We start from the raw sequence: 24,703 nt of genomic DNA, 5'->3' as shown, positions 1-24,703 counted from the left end.
GGGTGCCAAAATGCCCAGGGAACATTCGGAAAGGGGGTGTGGCCATGCCCACTTTATCCATGGCCACGCCCCTTCTCGAATGTGTACCGATTTCTACCCTTAAAATGTTGGAGGGTATGCATGTCATGTTCTCAGAATTGGACAATGTTTATTTAAACTGACTTCAAAACTCAGATTTTCCAACAGCCAATCCGCATCATTATCAGAAATATTATATCATCATTTTTTTAATAGATATACAGTGATTTATGAAGAATCAGATGTTTTTGTGTTAAAAAATCTGATGTACTATATGTAATATATTCCCCCCCCCTCTCTCTCTCTCTCTCTCTCTCTCTCTCTCTCTCTCTCTCTCTCCCTCTCCTTGTATAGACTCACAGCTCTGTTAGAGCATCAGTATTTGTAGACACAGAGGAGATCTAGTATGACAGGCCTGTAAAGGTCAAAGCTGGGTGATATTAATGAAGTGAAAAGAAGAAGGAAAATGATTGATATGGCATTTACCGAGTGGTCCTGACCTTTGTTCTCATCCTTTGGTAAACTAACATTTTCTTGATAACTCAAAAAAATACAAAATACAGAAACATTAGGGTGTTAATGAGAAAATGGCCTGGAAGTGATCTTTGGTGAAAAGTTTTCATACATTTCATTCTTCCTAACCCCCTCCCTTTATGCCGGCCTCCTCACCTACTACACAGTTCTTGCCAATCTTGCCTCCTCAGTCCTCACTCCCCTCAGCAGTCACAGCCAGGCTTTCCTTCCCAGGCTATTGCCTTTGAGTAACAGTGCTATTTTCCTCCTCATGACCCCCCTTCCAGCACTGCTCAGCTCCTCACCTCAATCATGGACTGCTTTTTTGGGGACAGTAAGAGGCATTGGGAGACACTGATAGGCAGTGGGTGATGGGTCAATTTACTAAAGGTTCTACATATGAGAACAGTGATATTGCCCACAGAAACCAATCAAATGCTGTTTTTCATATTCTAGGATGCAATAGTAAAATTACAGACATAATCTGATTGGTTGCTATGGTCAAAATCAACTATTTTTTTTTTAGAACCTTACTAAATCTACCACTTGAGTGTACCACTTAGACCAGGGCTGGGCAATTGCGGCCCTCCAGATGTTGATGAACTACACATCCCAGGATGCTTTGCATTAGTTTTGCTATGTGGCCATGCTGAAACTGATGCAAGGCATGCTGGGATGTGTAGTTCCTCAACATCTGGAGGGCCGCAATTGCCCAGCCCTGACTTAGAGTATGAGATGGGGAGAGGCAGTGTGTGACAGAGAGAAGGTGACAGAAGAGAGGTGACATGGAGAAATACTGTGAAACGGAGAGGCAGTGGGTTACAGGGAGCAGGCGAAGGAGAGAGGTACATAGTAAGTGACAGGGAGAAAGGAAGTAGGTAACATGTTGAAGCAGAAGGTAATGGACAGTGGGTATTGGGGAGAGAGTGATGCAGGGGAACGGCAAAGGGTGATGCAGTGGATGACGGGAGGGGCAGTGTGTGACGGATACATAGAATATAATGGCAGATAACCTCTTGGCCTGTCTATTCTGCCCATGTCAACACAATTACACATTAGAGTTTATTTTTATTAGAAGACAATTAATTTACAAATATAGTTTTGGATTGTGGGAGTAAACCTGAATACCTGGAGAAAACCAATTCAAGCATGGAGAAAATATACACACAGTTATGGATGTGTTGGGAATGGAACCCAAGTGTTCTGAGACAGTAATGCTAACCACTACACCATCTGTATGGCATGACACAGTGAGCATTCCCAGTGAGTTTACCCCCAAGGAGTGCAGCAAGCACATACCCCTTACTATGTAGCTGGGAAGCCAGCAGTTGCAATACTGACAATGGCATCCTGACTACTGCCAGAGGACTGGTGCCGGAATGCAACCTCCCAAATGCATGCAGAGGAAGAGTAAGGTGAAGGCACTTGTGCAGGATTTAGGTTTAAGCAGCAGGGGGGAGGGGTGATAGGGTTAGGCTGTGAGACGGGAGATTTAGAGTTAGGGAGGGCAGGGGGAAACCTGTCTGCATTGGTATTCTGACCACTTACATTCCTATGTATTCCAAGCAGTGAGTATGCCCACACCTAGAGCAGCACAGTGAGCAGCCAGTAATAACACATGCAGTGGTAACTCATGCAGCGGTCAGTATATTTTTATATATATATATATATATATATATATATATATATATATATATATATATATATATATATATATATATAGCAAACAAAACCATGTGTCCCGTTGAGGGAAAGCATGCAGCAGTCAGACTAGAGACCCATGGCCTCCCCTACATCTCCAGCTTCACCTCCCCTTATAAATATATATCCCTTTTTGTTTTAAGAAGCTTTGGGGTACAGGGAGACTGATGTCCACTCAGACACCTGTGGCTCTCACTTACTGCTCCGCATGAAAGGGTGGGGGCCATCCACTGCTGTGCATACGCACAATCCACTGGACCACCAGGGTACTACATGTAGAAGTTTCCTGGGGGCACATACAGTAGCATTATAATAATACTGTAAATACAGTAGTCATTTCTCCTAAATGACAAGGGTTTGCGTGCCTTGATGCCCCCCTAAATCCGCCACTGTGTCACTATGTGGCGAGAATATAGTTACTGCATGGCCAAATGGATAACAGACTGTTTGATAGTTTATAGATGAAAGTGTTTCCCACCCTTACCCCTCACACTGTAAGAAATGATTGATCGGGCAGTGAAACTGGGACTTCTCAAGTAATTGATCCATGGACTACCCTGGGGTTCCTGGAACTGATCCTTAGATTAATCTTGGGATGGATCTTGTAACCTATCATGGAAATAACTTGGCATGTTTGGGAATATATGGCAAACATTACACACTCAATAAAGATACCAATACAATGCACAAGATATACATGATAAATAAATACAATAATTGTATTGGATATCTTTCGCCTCAGTGTTTATTTATCGGATTAAGAGAGGTCAGGCCTGGAGCAATTCTTGAGGGTTTTTTATTTTTGCAATTAATTTGAACATAAATAAATACATGCCTACAACATTATCGTGCTAAAATCAATAGGAGATGCACAGAAATGTTACCCTGGAGGGGATCTGTTTTAGTGTGAACTGCTGATCTAATGTGCTTTATTTCATTTTATTTCTTGCAGGATATTGGAATAAAATATATTGGTACAAAAATGGTTTTATAGTTTCCAAAAATATTCAAACACACAATTCTGTTGTCTCAGATTGTAAGATATGTTGGAAAGGTTTAATAGTCAGATTTATTAAGTTCATGTTCTCTTCATAGATGGTGGGAAAATAAATGGAACTTCATACTGTCCATGAAGTATAACATTGTATTCTGGTTTGTTTATTTGTTTAGGCTAAATACCTTGTACTCGGGGCTGCCACTAGAAATTGTGAAGCCCGGGACTGACTTCTAGTCTGGGCCACCCCCCCTCCTCCCTTCCGCTGACTTACCTCTCAGCTCTGCTTGGGGGGGGAGTAGAGAAAAGTGCGGGATCTCCCACCTCCCAACGAAGCTGATTGCTCCTGGACCGCAGGCTTCTTCACATCCAGATGCTGGCAACTAATTAAAATATTGCACAGACTTGTAAGCCAATCAGGGCTTGCGGCCTGGCAGCCATCAGAGCGACTGCCGGTATGCCAGCTTCCGGAGGTAAAGAAGCCTATGCTCTGGGAGCAGTGGGTTTTTATTCAGTGCAGGCAGCACTGCAGAGTCAGTCAGGGAGGGTGCGGTGGGCAGAGAGGCCGGGCCGGGGACAGCTGTACCCGCAGCACCCCCTTGATGGCAGCCCTGCTTGTACTGGGTGCATTAGCATCTAAATATTTATTTAGTAGCACAATGCTGGACATACAGGTAAATAAATCAGGGAACAAGGGAATCTCTGCAAAACTCTTCTACTGGGAAGTATGAAATCCAGAAAACTTTGTGTAATCCCTTGGTGACATACAGTAGCTAGCGATAAATAATCACTGACAATCAGAGCTATTAATGATAGTGATAACATATTGCATTTAAATGTTCCAGCACATGTTTTTTTTTAAGAAAATATATATCGTAGGCATTTTAATGTATCCTTGATTATATGTTATACTGTTATACAATGTCCGTAGAAATCATATCTATATGGAAAATGGGGAAGTTGTAATAAAGAGCTAGATTCCTACTTATAATGGGCCTCTGCTCACCAGAGACTAGCGCCACATAGTAGTCAATCTGTGCTAGCACAAAATCCTGCTTTTTTAAATCGCTGGCCATTCGCAAGGTGATTGACAGGAGTCCAGTGTCTGAGGGGTAGATATATTAAGCTTGGTGAAGTGATAAACTGTCTGGTTTTTATCACCGGCCAATCAGCTCCTACCTGTGAGGTTACAGGCTTGGTTTGAAAAATGACAGGTAGGAACTGATTGGCCAGTGATAAAAACAACACAGTTTATCACTTCACCGAGCTTAATAAATCTACCCCTGAGGATGGTAACTGTCCATTTTGTGGGAATGACAGGGAAAACGCAGTCATATCCAGGAGTTTGAGGAAAAGTTGTGTGAAGTCATCTCAGGCCCTGATCAGTCTGTTTCTATCGCAGCCACCAAGTAAGTCCTGGGCTACACACAGGCTGCACACAGTGGAAAAATCATTTCATGGTGAGCGGCTTGCGCAAGGAGCCAATCACGACCTGTGGTATTTTGGTAAGCCGTGCTAAGCAATTCGAAGGCTTTCACTCTGGCGTGTCGACGTATACCTGATTGCAGGGCTGCAAAAATTGATAGTCATGCAAGCAGGCCCAATGTTGGAGAGAAATGGGCTATTGCGCTGTCTCCTTCTTTCTTGTAAGTGCAGTGACCCGGCAGGATGATGTCACTGCACACATGCATCCTAATGATTGTCACTGTGTTGTAGATCATAGTACTACACAACTTATGCAGTACTGAGCTCCTCAGAGGTGAGACCTTATAATGCTACATTACCTGCCATACTGCTAACTGAGACACAGCGGTGTATCCACAATTCCACTTTGCTTTTACCGGTGTTACCACTGTTCTTCAATAAACCTGCGCACCTGGTTAAAGATCACTGTTTGGCCTAATCTCCATGTCACATTCCACTAGTACCTACTATAAACCAACCAGCTTCTATACCAGTAGGTCAACAAACTTTGCATTCTAGGCAGTTTGTCTATGTTCATTATTCTTAGATATGACAACTGATCTGTTGTACAGATACAAGCAACTGATTTATTGTATCTTAACACAGCAAATAAAACTACCTAGAAGATAAAAATGACAGAAGATAGAGTTTACCATTTGACTTATTTTATTCTTTAGTAAACATCTTCTGCCATAGATACACACACAAGTATTATGGACCTGTCATTTGCCAGGTTGCTAGCTGCTGCGTCCAGCATTGCCCACTTTGTTTTTCGACTCTTTCTTCAACCTGTCTTTATGCAGTCAAAAGAGACATCCACTTTTCCAATATGTGTTCTCTGCAGTCATGATAAGGTTAGGGTAAGTTTTCGTAGATAACGTTTATTACCGATATAATGTGATAATGGGATATTGCAACTACTGTGTAGGGCTAGTTTTTTCAAATACTGGAGAGCAATAAAGTGAAAAAAGATAGGGTTTGATAAACCTATCACATTTAGTTACAGGACCTATACAATTTTCAACATACAGTACTGTATAAGTCCAAGAACATGTATACACAGCAATGACTCAACTGCCCTCTACTGGGATTGTATGTATACACTACAGTACCTCTGTACAGAGGTGTCAATATGTGTATGTGTGTGTGTGTGTGTGTGTTTGTGTAAGGGGGGAAGGGGGGGTTTGCAGACTGCCTCTGGGTGTCACCCTTCCAGGAGATGATACTAAAATGCTTGCTCCTCTGCATTGACCGGGAGCCAGTTAATGCAGTATGAGATGATCCTAAAGAAGCCGACTCCTGTCACTGAGAAGGATCCACCAGTGCAGATACTAGTATCCAGGGACAGCCCAGCATCTCCTTCCTTGGATACTCAGCGTGACCAGGGTAATGTAGACAGAGAACAAGCACCCATGGTGATGTCAGCAGGGGACTTCCATAAAGGACACACCCTTCCTGTGAGGTCACGCCCCCTTTTAGACACATGCAAATGGACTATTGGTGCCCCCACTGCATCAGTTTACAATTGGTTACCTCCACCATATGAAACACCCAGAGTAACTGAGCCTACACTGAGTGGCAGGAAAGCATTCATCAAATCTGTTGATGCTGTGAAGATGACGTGGAAAAGGATGGCAGCTTTGGTTGGAAGGCTCACTACTGCCAGCTTGCTGAAGTCGGCAAGTAGAAAAATGAGCAGGATAATGAGCAGGATAAAATGAAGAATATGTTTGCAAAATAAACCCTCAGGGTCTTTTCTGCACATTTATCCTCTAAAATAACCTCCCTGAAAGCAAGGTTAGCTTTTAATTGAACAGAAGAGAATGAAAACTACTTTGTGATGAGGCTTTATTTCCTGACACAAAGGAAAGAAGAAATGATTCAGAGGAAGTTGGGAGCAATAGCTTAATTCCACACCGAGTATGAAAGAAGCAATTTTCCTGCACTTAGGGAAATGAGCCCTGTCAGGCAAAGTCTATGGAATAGTCGACAGTCTACGACATCTCTGAAATCTGTTCTAAAGCTTTGGAGCGAAAACTGGGCTCATGACATATGGCTGGCTTAAGGCGCTCTCTTCCTGTGCTGAGCTGTCCTGATTGCCATATGGTGTTTGAATAATGGCAATACAGAGCCCAAATAAACAGCAGAGAAAGATTCTGTGTCTCCAGTCAACTACCTGCTGATTACAGAAGTGAAGGTCTGCAGTGGATCATGCTACTCTATTTTATGACAAATGTCAGGCAAATAATAAGTCAAATTATAATGAAGAAACTCAAATAAGTGGAATTATTATTCTGCTGGCATGACTATTATATACATATAAATATTCTAGAGCGGTACCGCTCTACTCTCACTCATAAGGTGAATCAGGGGTTAAAATGTGTGGGGAAATGATGGACAGGAACGTCTGGCCCCTTCGATGTTGTTGTGTGCACAGGGCTATAAGGTCTGGATAGGAAAGAGTTAGAATCTTAATGAGAAGAGCACAATGAGAATATGCGGTGGTGTATACCTCTGTACATGCATTACTTTAATACTGTGTCTTCCAGAGTGCAAAGCTTTCAGGACCAGAGGTTTCAATAAGTCATTCCCATTAATGTGGACATTTAACACATAAATTATTGCATTAAGAGAACATGTTTGAAATATTTCCAAATACACAGTTACTGTACTGTACTGTACCTTGAAATCTCATATTCAGTGTTGTATAATTGCTTATTTACATATTATAAATAGCATGCATAGCTGAATGGTCGGCACAATGATGCAATATTAGGGTCTACTAAAAGTCACAGAGGAACACTTGCCATAGACAGAAACAGTATAAGAACCATCAGATGCGTATAAAGGTGGATGACAATTGTGCCCATTCAAAATTAATGTAACTAAATATTAAATAGTTTCGGATCATCTAGAATCATATTTAAATTTATGATTTCACCTAATCACCCATTATGTTATTGTAGTCACATAGTATCTAGAATGGTGGAAGGAAACTATTAAGAAAAAATAAAAAGGTTGTAATGTGCTAACTGCTATCACCTTAATTACATAACACTTTTATAGCTAAGGAGGGCCCATTTAGCATATGCTTATAATGACAGCAGTACATTTAAGGCCAATCTATCTTTCTTTCTATTAGGCCATTATGGTCAACAGCCTGTGTGTCTATATGAGCAGGAAGTCCACTGAGAGTGTTTGTCTTAAAGAGCACTGGTACAATTTGTGCCGAGACAGAGCAGAATGCGTTGCCTTGGCTTTTAAAAGTATTCCAGTAGAACCAATATTAAAACAATTCATTGGGAATTATTGACTTTTGTCGCTGTTAAGTCATTGGTTCCTGGTAACTTGATAGTCTGCAACATTAATATCTGGAATATTGCTGACACCATAAAATGCACTGGCGCAAACACAGGATTTCTGGTAGGCATGTGCAGATCTGGATTTACCTGGATCTCAAAATGGGATCTTATTGGTTATCCGGCTGTCACATGTTTTTAGAGCCACATGTGAGAGCTGATAGCCAATAATATCCCGTTTTGAGATTCGGGTAAATTTGTACATGCAAAAATGTTTATAAAGTCAATAAGTGTCCGTCCCTATAAACACCCCTGCCATGGCAGGCTAAAAGAGGTACCAATGTCTCCTTATGTAAAGCACTGTCCAATTTTAATGTATAGTTTCCATAGTTCATCGGCTGAGGGATGACCTTCTCAGTTATCATGGTGGAACAGCAATAGCACGGTGTAGGTGCATAGTCCAGACAAACTATTTCAAGCTGTACAGCTTCGTAGCTGAGCTTTGTACGGTGGATGGAAGCAAAGCTGGTTCAGGCACACAATGGCTGTTCCAAAAGCCGGTTACAGTATGTGAGTGTGAGATAAGTGCACCTATTGCGGTCATGATTCCATCTGCTGGATAGGAAGGGGGGTTTCTGGTCAACTTAAAACCCCTGACCCCACCACTCTCACCCCAGCATTTGCTTATGTACCTGATCCACAAGACTATATATGTATCACATGACAGGTAAGATGCAACCTGCACAGGTGAAAGGATGCAGAATATTGTGCAGTCTCTGTGCCTCCAGACACCTCTTTCTAATGGACTTAATGTGAGAGGAATGTAAATGCAGAGGTTACTCACGGCAGAGATGAAGGGCACAAGTAGAAAACGGGATGCTTCACAAGTCATTTTAATAGCTGTTCAGGTGAAGGCTTTATGGAAACAATATGGCACAATTCTTTTTTATTGTTAGATTTTATACGCATTATCTTGTTATTCTGTCATAGGAATTATGGCCAGAAAAGTGTTCCAACATTCAGAACAAATTAACCTCTATTTGGGTTGTTTCAGCTCACTTAACCAGTGACCGCAAGGTCACTCAACTGTCCTGCAGACACGTCTGACCATACATTTAATGAGCAATACCACAGTATAATAACCAATTATACAATAACCTTTCACACTCTTAAATAACAATGGGGCACCTAAAGATAACCAAACGCAGTAACTTCCCCCATTTCCCACTTGTAAAAGACTACGATAATGTGTAATTGGTTATGAATGCTGACAGTAAGCTGCGAAATAATTAAATATCACATTGCCACACACGCACACACATAGATACCTTGTGTCCCATTTCTCAAAGTCAACAGAGATGGATAATTATTAATTTCCTCCTATCTCAACAAGAAAAGGATGCTCTTTGCAAAGTTAAAAAATGATCCTGAATAATGTCTATTGATGGGATTTCATGAGCTGGCTGGAAAAGTAATGACTAAAATAAGCAAGGAAATGAATTCCCATAAATTATTTATAAAGCCTAGGTGGCGTTCTTTTGTTTCAGGGTGACATAGAGTCTGATGTTTATTTAGCTGGTGTCTAAAGCAACAATTCGGAGAATAATTAAGCAATGCTGCCCCAATTTGCCCATCCCCTATTACTTTATCCCTCTTAATCAACTTTCCTCGTCCTCGGCATCTAGTTCCTGTTTATTTCCCTTCCACAAATCAGCCATATGGAAGGTTTAATTCCATTGGGGAACGTGTTATAACTGCTGCAAGTCTCAGCAGCCGTTTCTGTTGCTCTAAGTTTCCAGCAGTAAAAATATTTTTTTTAGTGATCATTTTATAAAATGACACTTAACATTTTTACTGACTCATTATTTCTATATATGTAAATATAATAGTACAAGTGGCAATGTAAGCAAGGGGGTTTTATAAAAGGAGGGGGCCGATGTGCAGACTCTCCACACTGCTGTAGGCGCTACTGCACATGCCTAGGTCTCCAGAAACATGGCTGTGATTGTGGCTGTGATTTTTGCCGAAGCCAAAGTCAGGCCATACTATGGGACTCCATAGTGCAAGTGTATCACTGTGCTCCAGGGGTGGTGTCGGAGGTGTTTAGTTGTGTTGATTTTATAAAATGTACTTCCAGTGGAACAAAATACACACCCCCTGTAACACTGAAATACTGGAGCACTGCTCAGCCGGATTCTCTGGGGGATATTCAGTTAACCACAGGGTCTGAATGCTGCACAAAAGCAATTCAATTACCCCGCACATGAAGGCACAATGTTGCCCAAAAGTCTGTGAGATAACAATGAATTCAGGAGTTTGTACACCCATTGATTCTATAGTTTACACGGAATCAGTGGGTGTTCATGATTAAAACCCTGATTTTAGGCACAGGAAAAGGCTATCTGTGCTGTGATAATTATAGCCCACAATTAGCCATGGAGTTAACCCCTCATGCCTGAATGCTCTCATTATATAACAGGTCACAAAAGATCCAGACACATCAACCTAGCCTACTGTGTATGGGGGATCCTAGGTCACTTACAGTCCTGTCATCTCATTCCTCTTGTCGGGAAGCTGCATTGGTAATCCTGGTACTCCTGCATCTCTGCCTGCACTGCACATTGTCCTGCTCGCATTATGGTTGTCTAGGTTCTTGCTTCTGCTGCTGCACAAAAGGGAGAGCCAGTGGTATTAGTGTGCTCTACATGGGAGAGCTCCCCTGTACCTTGCACTCCACCAAACCCCTTTGATCTGTCTCTGGTTATTAGGTAACTACTTCGTTATTGATTCACAAATCATTTAGTTCTGACTAAAAACCTGTTTATATCAGATTTTCCAAGGGTGTAAAGTGTCAAAGCGGGTCATAAATATACACACTTCTTTACCACACTAGTGCAAAGGCTACTGTCTTAGGGCAAGATGTGTCTTTACATATTCACATAAACATGTTCAATTTTCCAACCTCCGTTCAGAACAAATGTATGCACTTGTTTATTTACTATTACTCAATGGGAAAATGTGTTTTGGCACCTAAGGCAAAGATGGCGCACCATGAAAATTCCCTCTGATCCTACATGGAACTAGGTCACGATCTTATAGTTCACTCTTAAACAAAACTGTAGGGCCAGCATGTAATTCTTCTTTGAATAAAGAGAATAAAGATAATAAAGTATAGGCATAGCAAAGTTCATTTTTAAAGCCATGGGATAAAGTTTTCTTATTCATCCTCATACAGCTTTGCCTTTTTTTCCACAGCACAGCACAGCACAGCTGTTTGGTAAGTAGAAGTATAAAAATAATCTATAAAAAATGTCTGTGCAGGGTTTTTATGTGTCCCTTACCAAGGCTTAGTACATGCAACTTGAACTGAGCGTGTGAAAAAGAGAGACAACTGTTATTGCCCCCATTCATATACCTACCATGGGGGTCATTCAGACCTACATGCTGGGACTGCAGCACAAGTGATCAATGCACGATCACACATGCGTATAGTATGCAGTGCGCATGCGTGAACTGGCCGCCCGAAGGCAGTGAGCGAAGGCTTGGATGTTTGGGGGCTGCATTTTCTGGGTGTCCCCCTGGCCTTTGGGAGAGAGGGCCATTGTTGTCAACAGCGACCACCTTCTCCCCACAGCCATCACAGCACTGAGTGCGTCCTGGTTCACTCAACGCTAGAAGCAAGGGAAAAATCATTAGATGGTGAATGATTTTCCCCATGTGCACGGTTGCGTATACATTCGCAGCTGTGCACAGGGGCGGGGGCCATGCGGGGAGGAGTGCGCTTGGCGGGCGGTGGTGGCTACCTGCTAGCTGGATTCTGAACACTAGCAGCCCAGCGAGCATGTCTGAATAAGGCCCTATGTTCTCTAAGGGCCTGGTGCCTAATTCAGAGTTTGGATTACATCAAAAATAGGGGCAAACTAGTAGCAAATAGCGTCTGGAACAAGCCATATTTCAATGCTTTTTTTTTTGTTGCATGCAGGAAAAATGCTGACTGCTTTTGAATGTAGCAAAAAAAAAATATTGGCAGCTTGGTTTTAATACTAAAATTAGAAATTGCCCCTTCAAAATAAGAAAATCATTTTAAAACTGTTCCACTTGGCACTCTCGGAACTCGAAAGCCTTCAGAAGAAGCTGGAAGAAAAATATTTCCGTTAGGATGCCCCAGTAGCGTGGCATCGTCCTGTCGTGTTTGCCATCTATTTTTGGCTCACCTAGTTAGCACACACACACCTTCAAGTATTAATCTCTCACATATACTACTGTATATGACACAAAGTATAAGCTTTCCTGTCTAAGCTGGGAAGATTAATGTCTACTAAGGGACTAATTAGCTAAACGAGAAGACCACAGACAAAAAGTGTTATCTGGTATTCTACATCAAATGTGTATATAATGTAAAATATGATGTTGGGTATAATCTGTTGTTAAAATGAGACGATTTAAAACGATCCCGATGATTACATCTAAAGTTACAGAAATCATAAATACACAGGAATTCTCTGTGGCAGAATAATGGTTGATTACATCTAATAAAATAGAAAAAGAGAAACCTGCCCTAAGGTATCAGGGGGTTATTCTGGTTGATTCGCAAGCATGTCACCTCCCCCCCCCCCCTTGCAGCATGTGTTCCCAGCTACAGGCTGTGATTGGATATTGAGGGGGAACACTCCCATCATTCGATAGTTGGCGACTGAAGCAAACTTCCAATCGATGATTATACTGTATTCGGGTTTGCTCTTTCTTGCATATAATATCGGTACAAGTCTATGGGCCTAATTTAGCATGGATCATTAATCAGAGAATTTGCAAATTGATTGGTTATCAAAGGACTGCATATGTGTCGGACCAAATAGCGAAAAAATATCCATACACATAGATGTCACAGAGTATTTACAGACTGACAGGAAGCTGACATTTAAAGGCGGAAACATGGCATTTTCTGGGTGTGTTTGTGAAAATGCAGGTGTGCCCAGGTGTTTATCGATGGGTCTCTGACATCAGCGATAACCACTTCCAGCCGGGTTCTTAAGCAAATTAGTGGAAGACTGGCAAGACTGGTGCAAAAATGATCTGTGGATCTATATTTCTGGTTTATGTGTATGTGGAGGAACCTATTTATAATGGAAGTCACCTTCTATTTAGTGTTCATTGATGCCCAGTAGGAGGTGATAGACACGCCCCTCCAATGGTCCACCCCCTAATGAAATGGTCTGTGTACGCCTATGACTACAAGCAGAAGCCTCTGGCTGCAGTATTGATCCGACCTACATTCTAGACACATTGGATCACTCAGTCACTAGCGAGTGATCCAATGAGTGACCTCCATCCTCCTCTCCTCTTCTATCACTTTCTTCTATACGTTTCATATTGCATTTCTCACATTTGCTTTTTTTTTCCTATTCCAGTCATTTCATATTCATCTCCTGTCTCTCTGCTCTCCTGTTAAGCTCTTATTATTTCCCTCAATTTATCCCCCTTTTTCTTATACCTATTTTATTACATCCCTGTCTTGTTCTTTTCCACTCCTTCCCTATTATTTCTCTCCTTCCCTATTTTCATATTTTATTATGTACCTCTCTTAGCCCTCTCCTGTAATAACCCTTTCCTTTATCAGCCTCCTATTGTATTTCACTTGTCTCCTTTTCCTCTTGTACATTTTCATCTATTCCTCATTTCCCATCCCTCTCCTCCTAAATCTCCTATACCCAATCCCTCTCATACTCCTCTCTCCTGCTTTCACTCTTCTCTTTCCCCTCTCTACTCTCTGCTTTCTATCTTACTCCTCTCCCATTCCTTTCCTGGTCATTACGATATTGTTCCTCTATTATTGTACTGCTCTTATTTATCTCCTTACCTACAGTACTGTATACATCTCCTCATGTATTCTACTTACATCTCCCTGTTCTATTCTTTTCCTTATGCAGTATACAATGTTTCCTATGTATTCATATACCCCTGATTTTCTATTCCTATCCTAACCAGTTCCACTGCTCCTCTTTCTTGCCCTACAGGAGTTATTTCTTCCACTATATCTCCTCCTTATTCTCTTATTGAGGAATCATCTTCGAATTTGTTGCTTCTTGATACGGGGAGTAAGTTCACCCCAGAGGCCAGTTGGAGTTTGGTACAAATATAGTGTGTGTGTTTGTGTGGGTGTGTGAATCAATATTTCCGGTGGGTCCCATCTCACAGTCCCGCAGTACTGCAGGGCAGGCTGAATTGTACCAGGTGAGAGTTGTCCTATCCCCTATTGCAGGTGTCATCTGACTGAATAATGCTGCAGTTGTCACACTTGAATCCCGCTGTGAACCACACAGGCAGTACCCAGAACCCCCCCTGGCAGGTCTTTACTGTCACAGTGACAGTGACTGCTGCATCCATGATTGTAGGTGCATGTGTGCGCTGCAGGCCCTTAGCTCCTCAGTGAGTTCTGCTTGTCTATCACAGTGGACGGCAAAGGGGAGCTGCAGGCACCCGGCAGCAGCTGGTGTGGTTCGGACTTACATTAAGCCCCCCAGCCACTCGGCCGGCGTCCACTTAGATCCCCCCACTGCCCAGCCACCCAGACCTCTGCAGAATGTTTCCGGCCACCTGCTGAGCATGCTCGGCCATCTATTATGCGCCCCAACCACTCGGAATCTGCTAAATGACCCTGGTGCTTGGCTCCCCGGTAATCAGTGCAGTGTGCACAGCCCCAGATGGTGCAGCCGTTGAAACGACCCGCACCAGGTGCCAGCGCTGATGGGATAGGGAAATTACTTCACGTGCTTCATAAAGTTGTGAAGGCTGTCCTCCCTCCACCTCAGAGGAGCAGCACATGTGGATACTGGCAGCATTGTCAAGTAAGCGGTGGGTGGTTATTAAAATAAAAAGAGTGTTTCTCCTCAGCTATATATATATATATATATATATATACACACACACATGCATAGTAGAATAAGAAACGTCACTCCAGGACTTGCAAAACAGTGAAAACTTTAGTGGTTGTCGGTCAACACACTAGTGTCCTGATGATGAGCACCCTGAACGGGCACCCTGGCAGGCATCTGAACGCTGTTCTGGCAGCTGGGCAGTACCGGACTCCTTCTCCAGTTTTTATATATATATATATAGTCAGTCAGTCAGTCAGGGGGTTGTAGTGTAATGTAATGCAGCCTCTAGGGGGATGTAGTGTAACGTGAAGTGTAGTACAGCCTATAGCTGGATATAGTGTAACGTGTAGTTGTGTAGTACAGTGTGTAGGGGGATGTAGTGTAACGTGAAGTGTAGTACAGCCTATAGCTGGATATAGTGTAACGTGTAGTTGTGTAGTACAGTGTGTAGGGGGATGTAGTGTAACGTGAAGTGTAGTACAGCCTATAGCTGGATATAGTGTAACGTGTAGTTGTGTAGTACAGTGTGTAGGGGGATGTAGTGTAAGGTGTAGTGTAGTACAGCCTATAGGGGATATAGTGTAACGTGTAGTTGTGTAGTACAGTGTGTAGGGGGATGTAGTGTAAGGTGTAGTGTAGTAAAACCTATAGGGGGATATAGTGTAATGAGTAGTGTAGTACAGCGTGTAGAGAGATGTAGTGTAGTCCAGCGTGTAAGGGAACGTAGTCATTTAGCATGTAGTGTAGTGCAGCATATATTGCCCTTTTTCTATGTATTTGATAGTCTGGTTATTTTTTAATTTATTATTAATTTATTTATTTCAATTGTGTCTTCACATATTTGGAAACCCCCCCCCCCCCCCGAAATCCTGCGTTTGCCCCTGACAGGTGCTCCTACACATGCAGGTGCCCCTTCAGAGCTTGGAGCCCAGAGGCACGTGTCTCTATTGCCTCTGGGAGCCATGCCCCTGTCTTTATACCACACGAGGTATAGGATTTGACACCAACATTAACATAAAAGACTCCATTAGGCAAAGAAAGATAAGCAGAGTAAGTACAGGGGCCCACTATGTTCATTGAAGAGAAATAATATTACTAATTAACTCATTTCTTTATGGGCCACAAATGCATGTACACTGGTTTTATAGCAATCCCCAGTCACATCTGGATTATTTTCATTCATAAACCTTCATTGTTTTTAGTCAAATGCATTTACATTCCTGTTATGCTTCCCTCTGCTGGCTGAGCACTACTACACACAGAGGAGTCTCAGCCTGATCTGCGCCTCACTGAGGTAACACCTTTCATCAATAACCAAATTTTGGCAACTCTGACAATTCTTTTCTCTGTCAAAAAGTTATTGTGGCGGAAAGCTTTGGAATCAGCTTTCGTAACAGTGATTAGAAGGCTTTCTCTATGGATGCTGAACAGCGATTGCAGCCAGTGAGGCGGCAGTTTTTTTTTTTTTGTAACGTTGCTGCTCTTTTCTATACTTATTAGTTCACCCTGTCACCATGCTCATTAGGAGGCCCAGAATCCATCCATCACAGCATGCTGCAATAGGCAATATGTAACATTACAGACAGGGAGTTTAAGCAAAACAGTCTGCAGCCAAACATATTCCTTCTTTTACACTCTACCCGAGACACAGTGCTACTTGTAGATGTGACTTCATGCTGCAGGAAAGGTAGAGGTCACTTTTCATTAGCATTAGCATTGGGTTACATGAAATTAAAGATATCTGTCTATGAAAAAGACTTATTTCTCAGTGTTACATTGTCTCATCATGAACGACTTTTAGGTGTCCACCCTCCACATTAAATACATTGACGCTGCTAAATAAACATCTACATAACTATTGCAGTAGAATAGTTTGGATGGTCTAACAATGACTTACAGGTAAAAGATACAACTTATATATGAATTTTAACAGTAAACTCACATGTACACATGTACAAAATAACGATGAAATAAATGTGGATGACATAACATAAAGGGTGGGACATAGGCCAAATATCCTATTGTGCTTTCAATGCTGGTAGTACTTAAGAGCCATTTAATTGGTGACTAACTTATCCTCATTGCTCCAGTGTGTACCGGGTTTTATGGGCAGATTTATTAAGCTCGGTGAAGTGATAAACTGTCTGGTTTTTAGCACCGGCCAAACAGCTCCTACCTATCATTTTTCATACCAAGTCTGTAGCTTCACAGGTAGGAGCTGATTGGTCGGTGATAAAAACCAGACAGTTTATCACTTCTCAGAGCTTAATAAATCTGCCCATAAAACCCGGTACACACTGGAGCAATGAGGATTCATTGCAAAATCCCAGTCAGCCCAGAGCAGCTGTACACACTGGAGCAATGTTAATGATGGACGGAAAGATCACTGTTCCATCCTTTATTAACATGCATGGTGTCATTAGCATTGTCGCTAGGTTTGTCGCCAGGTCTGATGTGCAGCACATAATAATGACTACAGGAGTGAGCATATGGCGCATACACACTGAATGTTATAATGGTCTGATCCCTCTGACCGGACAGCATATCGCCCAGTGTTTCCCCAGCTCTACTGAACTGTACTTAGTAAATCTAGACTTACAGTATTGGTAAGATATGTACATATGGAATTATAGAGGAGTTTGTAACTGTAGATCCAGGCCCCATTTCTAAATGGCCCCATTTAATTCTGACCATGTTGTTTTATGAATAAAGTTATTTTCTAGTTTTATTGTGTCTATAAGGTAATTTTGTATAAACAATGCTGAACTGAACCCCAGGGCAGTAACTAAAGGCAGTGCCGTCTTTCCCATTGGGCTTAATGGGCAGTTGCCCATGGGCCCAATGATTCTAGGGGCCCACCCAAATGGAGAAGATGGCGGCTGGAAGCTTGTATCGCTATTTGCCAGGTGGCAGGGTGGGAAGAGATGCTGAATTTGAAAAGACTGGCCAGACGCTGATTGGCTGAGCACCTGGCCACTCAGTGTCTGGCAAGTCTTTTCAAAATCAGCAACGCTTCCCACCTGGCAAATAGCACTACAAGCTCTCACTCCTTGCTGAACGGATCTCCGCTGCCACTGCCTGGATGATGACGACGATGATTCTGCACATAGGTGGGGGGTGGTTGGGGAGAGCTTGGTTGGGGGGCCCCCAAATTATTTTGCCCAGGGGCCCGCTCTAATTTAAAGACGGCCCTGACTAAAGAGGCATGCAGACTCAGCTTTTTGGCAGCGCCTTGTGTGTATGCCCCTTAACATAAATGGATTACTCCATAATGGATAATAACTCAGGGACAAAGCAGTATAGCAACAGATGAACATATTCACAAGAATATTGATATGAGGAATCCAGAACAGGCATACAGCAAAGGATCAAAACCAAAACAGGTAATCAGCCAGGCAGGAGCGATACCAGATGTCACATGAGAATAAAAGACTATCATACATTGTTGGATATAAACACAGTTTGCATTTTTTTCAATATAAAATGTGTCTTTTCACATACATGCAGACCAAAGTTGTATTACCCCCTGTGACTGCTTCCAAGAAGTAAATTAAAATGAGTATGGGACAGAACATGTAAATGTATCTGAAATGCAGTAATAGCATCTTCATACTGAGTATTAAACAAAAGCATGTGTTTAGTATTATCAGTAAAAACAGAAAATAATAATAATAATAATACACAGAGTGAACCTGCTGACTAAAGGGACTAACTAACGCTAGAGCTGCTAGCCGAGTGCAGATAGAGTAAAAGAAACTGTAGGGTTCGGCAACAAAGCTATGTGCATTTTAGCAGTGAATGCCTGCAGCATGTGTGACAAACCAATCAGTATAGAACTGTTATACAGGTAACTAGAGGTTATAACATTCCTGGGCCGTGGGTGAAGCCATTCTGATTGGTTATTACAGTACCTTTTGTGGATTTAGCTATTTCTAACCAAAATGAGAGACTTTTCCTACGCTCTGTTTGATTAGTATAACGGATTTAGAGATTGATATTTCTGACTAGGGTCCTACACAGAGCAGTCTGGCATTTTTGGCAAGTGCTGTAAATAGCAAACCCGAAGAAAGAAGAGGAGTATGGAACCAGGTGAGTGATTTCAATGATCTGATGAATACATTAATACAAATAAAATACAACCCATGGAAACTGATAGGATCTCACGTTTATGGCCAGCTCTACATAGGTAACATAAAACGTATTTTTTTTTATAGTGCACTTAAATATCAGTATAATGCAAATTGTGGCCAACACTGTACAGACACACAAAAAAAGTGTATCAAACAAGACTGAGACAGGAGTAACAAAATGATGGAGAATGTTCTGTCAACCAAACCACTGCTGAGTACTAAGGTATTAGTCCTAGTGCTAATCATAACTGGGAATAAAGCACATTCATTTACCTTCCAAGATGCCATATACTCAGAAGCCTCCAAAATTTGGAATAGCATTAGTAAGGTCAGAATTAGTGTAGGACTAACTGTGGATGACCATACCAGTACAGACAATCAGGTAAAAGAAAATGCGATGAAGTTTTGACATGGCCTGATGTGCCTTTTCCACTTCAGTCTCAATTTCATTTGCAAGTGTTGTTAGCAGAGCTGTAACTAGACTTTTTTTTTGTCCTGTGCCAGAATGAGCACTGGTTTCCCTCACAATATTTTGCATAGGGACAGCATGCACATTAAGCACATTTCCAAAAATGTACATGGCCTCACAGGGAAAGTAGAATGTCCACACAGTAAGGCAGCCATATTCCCATTACATTGTCCCTTATTCACATTATACCATAAAGTAGCACCCCTTATTCATGTTACGCCACTCAGGTGTGCCCTTTATTCACTTTACACCAGACAGCAGAGTATTTTATTCACAATATGTCACAGAGCAGTACCCCTTATATACATTATGCCACACAGTAGAGTCCTTCATGCACACTATGCCACACAATAGTCCCCCTTATGCATATTATACCAAACATTAGGTCACATTCTGCTCATTAATAGAAATACAAAAAAACACTAATCCTGCTGTTCGATTAGATTTAGGCAGGTGGAAGGGGAGGATTAGGATAATGATTTTAAATTAAAGATCAATAAATATTTTTTCTTCAATAGTTGAATTCTAATATCTTGCCTTCCCCTTCTGCCCAAACCTGACCTAAATGCGCTGCAGGACTAGTCTCTTTTATTGGTCTTTTTTTATAGTTGAACTCTAATGTCAGTCATCATCCCTTAACTCTAATCCATGCCCACTTGCCCCTTTAGGGCAGGTTCTTACTTTATTTACCTTCGTAGATTTCAAATCTAGTGACTCATCTGGCTGCTTATTCAGCCTTTGCCTGGTCTGCAACTGTTATCCTACACTCTGCTGTGCTATCAATGCACAATAGCTCCCCAACACTGTCTAAAAATGTCATGACATCTCTCTCTGCACTTTTTTCAGGAGCTGGAAGGTGCCGGGCTGAGAAAGAGCTGGTTAAACTGCTAGTAAAAACATTGCAGGCACACCACTAGTCACAGCTTTAGTTATTAGGATTCAAACTGTAGCAGACAGACAACTGCAGGCAATAAATGATGTCACAGGATAGAGACAGTGGTCAGTACTGCTGGTCAGTTGTAGGTTATTGCCACTATTATTGCATGTGATATCCCTGCATTGCTGTACTGTCACTCCAAGCTGCTTTTCTCAAGCACAAACTGAATTGTGAACTGAATTTAGAAAATATCCAGACAAAAAAATGCAACTCGGCCATACAGCATTCTTGCTTACTCTCAAAAACTGTGTGACACTCCTGGCCAACTGAGAAAGAAGGAAAGTCTCGCCTGGAGTCAGCTTACAACTGCGCCCTTCTCATGCCGCCGCCCACACTATCCCCCTTGGTGTTCCAATCACCCAGGCAGCAGTCACATAAGCAGGAAAAGTGGATGGACCGATGGTGTGATACGGCATGAATCGTGTCATCAAACCCATACTCAGCTCCAATTACATTTGCCCAAACGCTAATTTACGTACATTAAATCATACTGTAAAGAACTATAATTATGTTTCTCCAACTTGTGAAATATGTTTAGAACAAGAAAATTTAAAAATATTATTTGTTTTTAATCTTCCAATATACTGTTTGTTTTACAGCAGCAGTTACCTCTGGTGATAAGTTGAACCATTACTGTATCCTTACCTTTAAAGATTTAAAACTGCCATAAGGAGCCTATGAATAAAATGATTAGAACCGGGACCACATTGCAATCATCAAATGCTATTTGGGTAGCACTACAAAATAATCCACACTCACCAAGTCATAATGTATGTCAATCAAATCCTGTCTAACTGGCAGCTACTTTCTACGAAAGTAATCAATTTTCCTCATGTCAATTTTGCGATGGTAAATGACTGTTTAAGTAAAGCAGGGGTGACACAAATATGCTAATTTATCAACATTACCATACTGTACTGTAGCTCAGATGGAGGAGGAGCAGAACAGGGCCAATAAGTTTATATTGTGGCAAACTTTTAAATTTTAATAAATGACACCTAAACTTATCATTTGGAATAAAGTTCTGTTAAATATAATTTATTTTAATTCAAGCTCAAATGCTTTAAATAAATCCAATCGCAGGAATTGAAAATCACACGCATGGTGTAATATTTGACTTTCTAGATCTTTTATTTACCACAGGTGTATACATTGTAAAACATCAGATTTTGTACCACTACGCTTTCCGAGTGCATAACACGACCCCACATGCCAGACTACATTGTAGGATACTGTTTTTATAATCAGTCTACTTCAAACTGTCTTAATTATATTATGTATATGTGATAAATGTTGAATATTCATGGAAAACGTCTATTTCGGAAAAATAAAGGACACTGTAGTCCCTTCAAATAAAAGAGGCCATTTCTTCCAGGTATAGTTTTGGGCAACTATTACAATAATACAAGTTTGCACATTAAACCCTTTAATTTTATTTGGTGTACTGCACCTTAATGATACGTTATTAAAGAGATCTGTTTGGGATTCATAGCTTGAAAAAAGTTATATGAAAGTAATCATTGACACAAAGTATTTAGAAGTAGATGTTTTCTTACATGGAGTAAATTTCCAAATAAAAGTAAATGATAAATGCTCCTGGGTGTACAAGCAAGATTTGCATACTGTATACACATCTATACACTATGCAAATCTTGCTTGTCCCAACAAAGTCTTCCAAGTGCTTTCAGCAATAGCTGATCATATTTCTAAATATAAATATATATCTTTAAAGTGACTTTGAAATGTTTTAGGAAATTCTATTACGCCGGCTTCCTGTTTATTGGTTTAACAAATATGCCCAGCATCCTTTCTGAAAATTGTTTTGCTGTGTACATAATCAGCTTTCCAAGCTCAGCTGGCAGAGAGACCAATAAATTACACACAACTGATACTCTGACTGACAACTGTTTTCTTGCGTTATTACATTTTTAGAAGGACACTAATTTCAGATTTGCTTTGAAGGATGTATTTTAAATGAGTTGCAGTACATGACAAAAAAAATCAAAAGCATTTAACTTTAATGAAAAAAAGGAAGATACCACACTTGAATATTAACATGCGGGACCAAAACCAAATAATCTTAAGAGACAGTCTTTTCATATCAAACTCTAGTTCTGAGCCTGGCCTGGTCCAAGACGGAACATTTAAAATATATCACATCACAGCTTCTTTCAGTCACAGCTAAAGTTGCTGTGCTTGCCTGTCAAGTCATATTTTTGCAAGCGCTTCCAAAGAAAGAACATAAGCATCTACACAGAAGGGAGTCTAACCATGCAGGGCAGAAGACCCTGACAGTCACAAAACATGATTTACACTTTCCATATACAAAAATATCTAATTTAACATGGTGATATGAAGTTTCTCCATTGTCACAAAGAACAATTATATAAATAAATATATAAATAGTATAAGCAGTAGGCATATCATAGATCTTTAGTCTTAAACAAAACAAAATGCGGGAATAATCCTGCCACCGATTGAGCCTATTAGGTTTCTTACATCTCAATCTGCAAAACATATCATTTTATCAAGTACATTGTGACAGAATTAAAAAAAAAGCATAGGTATCAGGAGTTTTGACCAAAAGTATATTTATGTTGACCCCTTACTTCCTAAGCATTAAAAAGAGCACACAGTTAAATAGTTTCTGACTGGAACCCCAGAAGTTGGTAACTTGGACCAATGATTCTCAAACAGCAACATAATACATTTCCAATCTATGTGTGTGCGTACAGTGTTCTTAAGACAACAGCATTTAATGTGTAAGAGAACATGTGTGTCACCAAATTATAAATCCAACTGATACTGTGTAATAGTGTGACCTGTAGTGTAATAGTGACCCCTCATGCCCCAAGTGACGACACAAACTTTCTCATGCTTCCTTTTGAAACTCTTCTCAAACTTTTGCAAGAGAGTCTTTCAGAGGTGCTGTTAATTATTTCCATCCTAACTAATTTTCTCCATTAAGCAGATGTTCTCTTGGGAAATCCCATAAAAAAAGATTAGAAAACAGGATGTAATATTTCACAAATGAGGTAAATCATTTGCCAATAACTTAATTAATTGTGCACCAGAGTGGGAGCAGAGTTCATTGTTGAAACGAATTGCAGCATAAAAATTCTATTATTTCAAGGCAAATGATTAAATGGCATTTCATTTCCAACAAAATGAGATTATCGAAAAGAAGTAATTATGAGATACCCCAGGCACTTTACTTTTAGAATAGACATATCTGTCAAGGACATATTCATCCTCTGGAATCCAATTTTTCATTTTAATCTTAGGGTGAACTACAGAAAGGCATTAGTCAAGCATGTTTAGAGAAGTATGGCAATAATTAAGGGAGGTTTGAATAAATAAACTTGAGTTGACTCCAACACACATTAATGAACAGAAAGACACCAGCATACCCTGCTAGCAAAGAAAATAGGGACTTCTAAGGTAAATAGTTAAAATGTACACTTCAGAATCTGTAATGAAATTGACCTCTATTAAGCAAAAGCAGCGTGGTCTTGAAACAATGACACATTGAAAGGTGACTTCATAAGCACAATTCAGCAGCAATAAAATGAAAAATGAAAAGATTGAGGAAGTCCTTACCTTGACAATGGATATGCACCATAGCTGTTAATATAAAGCACACAGCATACATGTTTATAGGATAATCTCCTTATTACTCGGAGCAGTCTCTTTATACAGCCTCTTCTCTTCTACCTTCTGTGTGTGTGTGTGTGTGTGTGTTTTTTCCTAATACTTTGGAAGCAGGAGCATACACTGATCACGCTGTGGAAAGGAGCTGCATTGAAAGAAGCACCCGGTGCCTGAAGTGCTGGGTGAAGAGGGAAGGGAGAAAGCAATTACCCAAATAAAAAAGAACAGGAAGAAATAGCTTGTTGTGGCTCTTCTGACTGGTGTAATTGCAATCAGCTGTAGTGAGGAGAAGCTTACATTTCACTGCTTGCTGCTGGGAGACGATTGCCTGCCTGCTTCTATATTTCCAAGCACTAGAAAGCCTTCAGCACCGCGGACAGCGCCTAGCGTCTGCACTAGGAATAGCTTTAACTGGCGAGGTGCTGGAATGGACAGCTCCTATGTTACTAGCCAATGGGAAGCAGCACACCACCAGGGATCTGCCTCATTAAACTCCCAAAGAACATGCTTAGGACTGGTCATAGTATAATGTGTTAACTGGAACATCTAATAGATCTCACTGCTCAGTGCATCCTGCATTAACATCAACTGTGCATAGTTGGCAACCTAGGGCTTTGTGAAATAATTATTACTATTACAAGTCTCTTGCTAG

The 24,703-nt window shown here is 41.0% G+C and overlaps 1 protein-coding gene across 1 annotated transcript in view; it reads right to left on the bottom strand.

Moving 5' to 3' along the window:
- The window catches only part of SEZ6 (seizure related 6 homolog), a 519,872-nt gene extending 495,453 nt beyond the window's left edge, over nt 1–24,419 (bottom strand). Inside the window, exon 1 of the mRNA XM_083172348.1 lies at nt 24,001–24,419. Within this exon, the coding sequence (XP_083028474.1) occupies nt 24,001–24,052 (52 nt within the window). The 5' untranslated portion in view covers nt 24,053–24,419. The remainder of the gene's footprint in view (nt 1–24,000) is intronic.
- Nucleotides 24,420–24,703: the final 284 nt, after the last annotated feature.

This window comes from Crinia signifera, chromosome 2 (genome assembly GCF_055691185.1).
Source record: "Crinia signifera chromosome 2, ASM5569118v1, whole genome shotgun sequence".
NCBI classification, from domain to species: Eukaryota; Metazoa; Chordata; class Amphibia; order Anura; family Myobatrachidae; genus Crinia; species Crinia signifera.
This window is presented reverse-complemented; position numbering and strand designations above follow the sequence as displayed.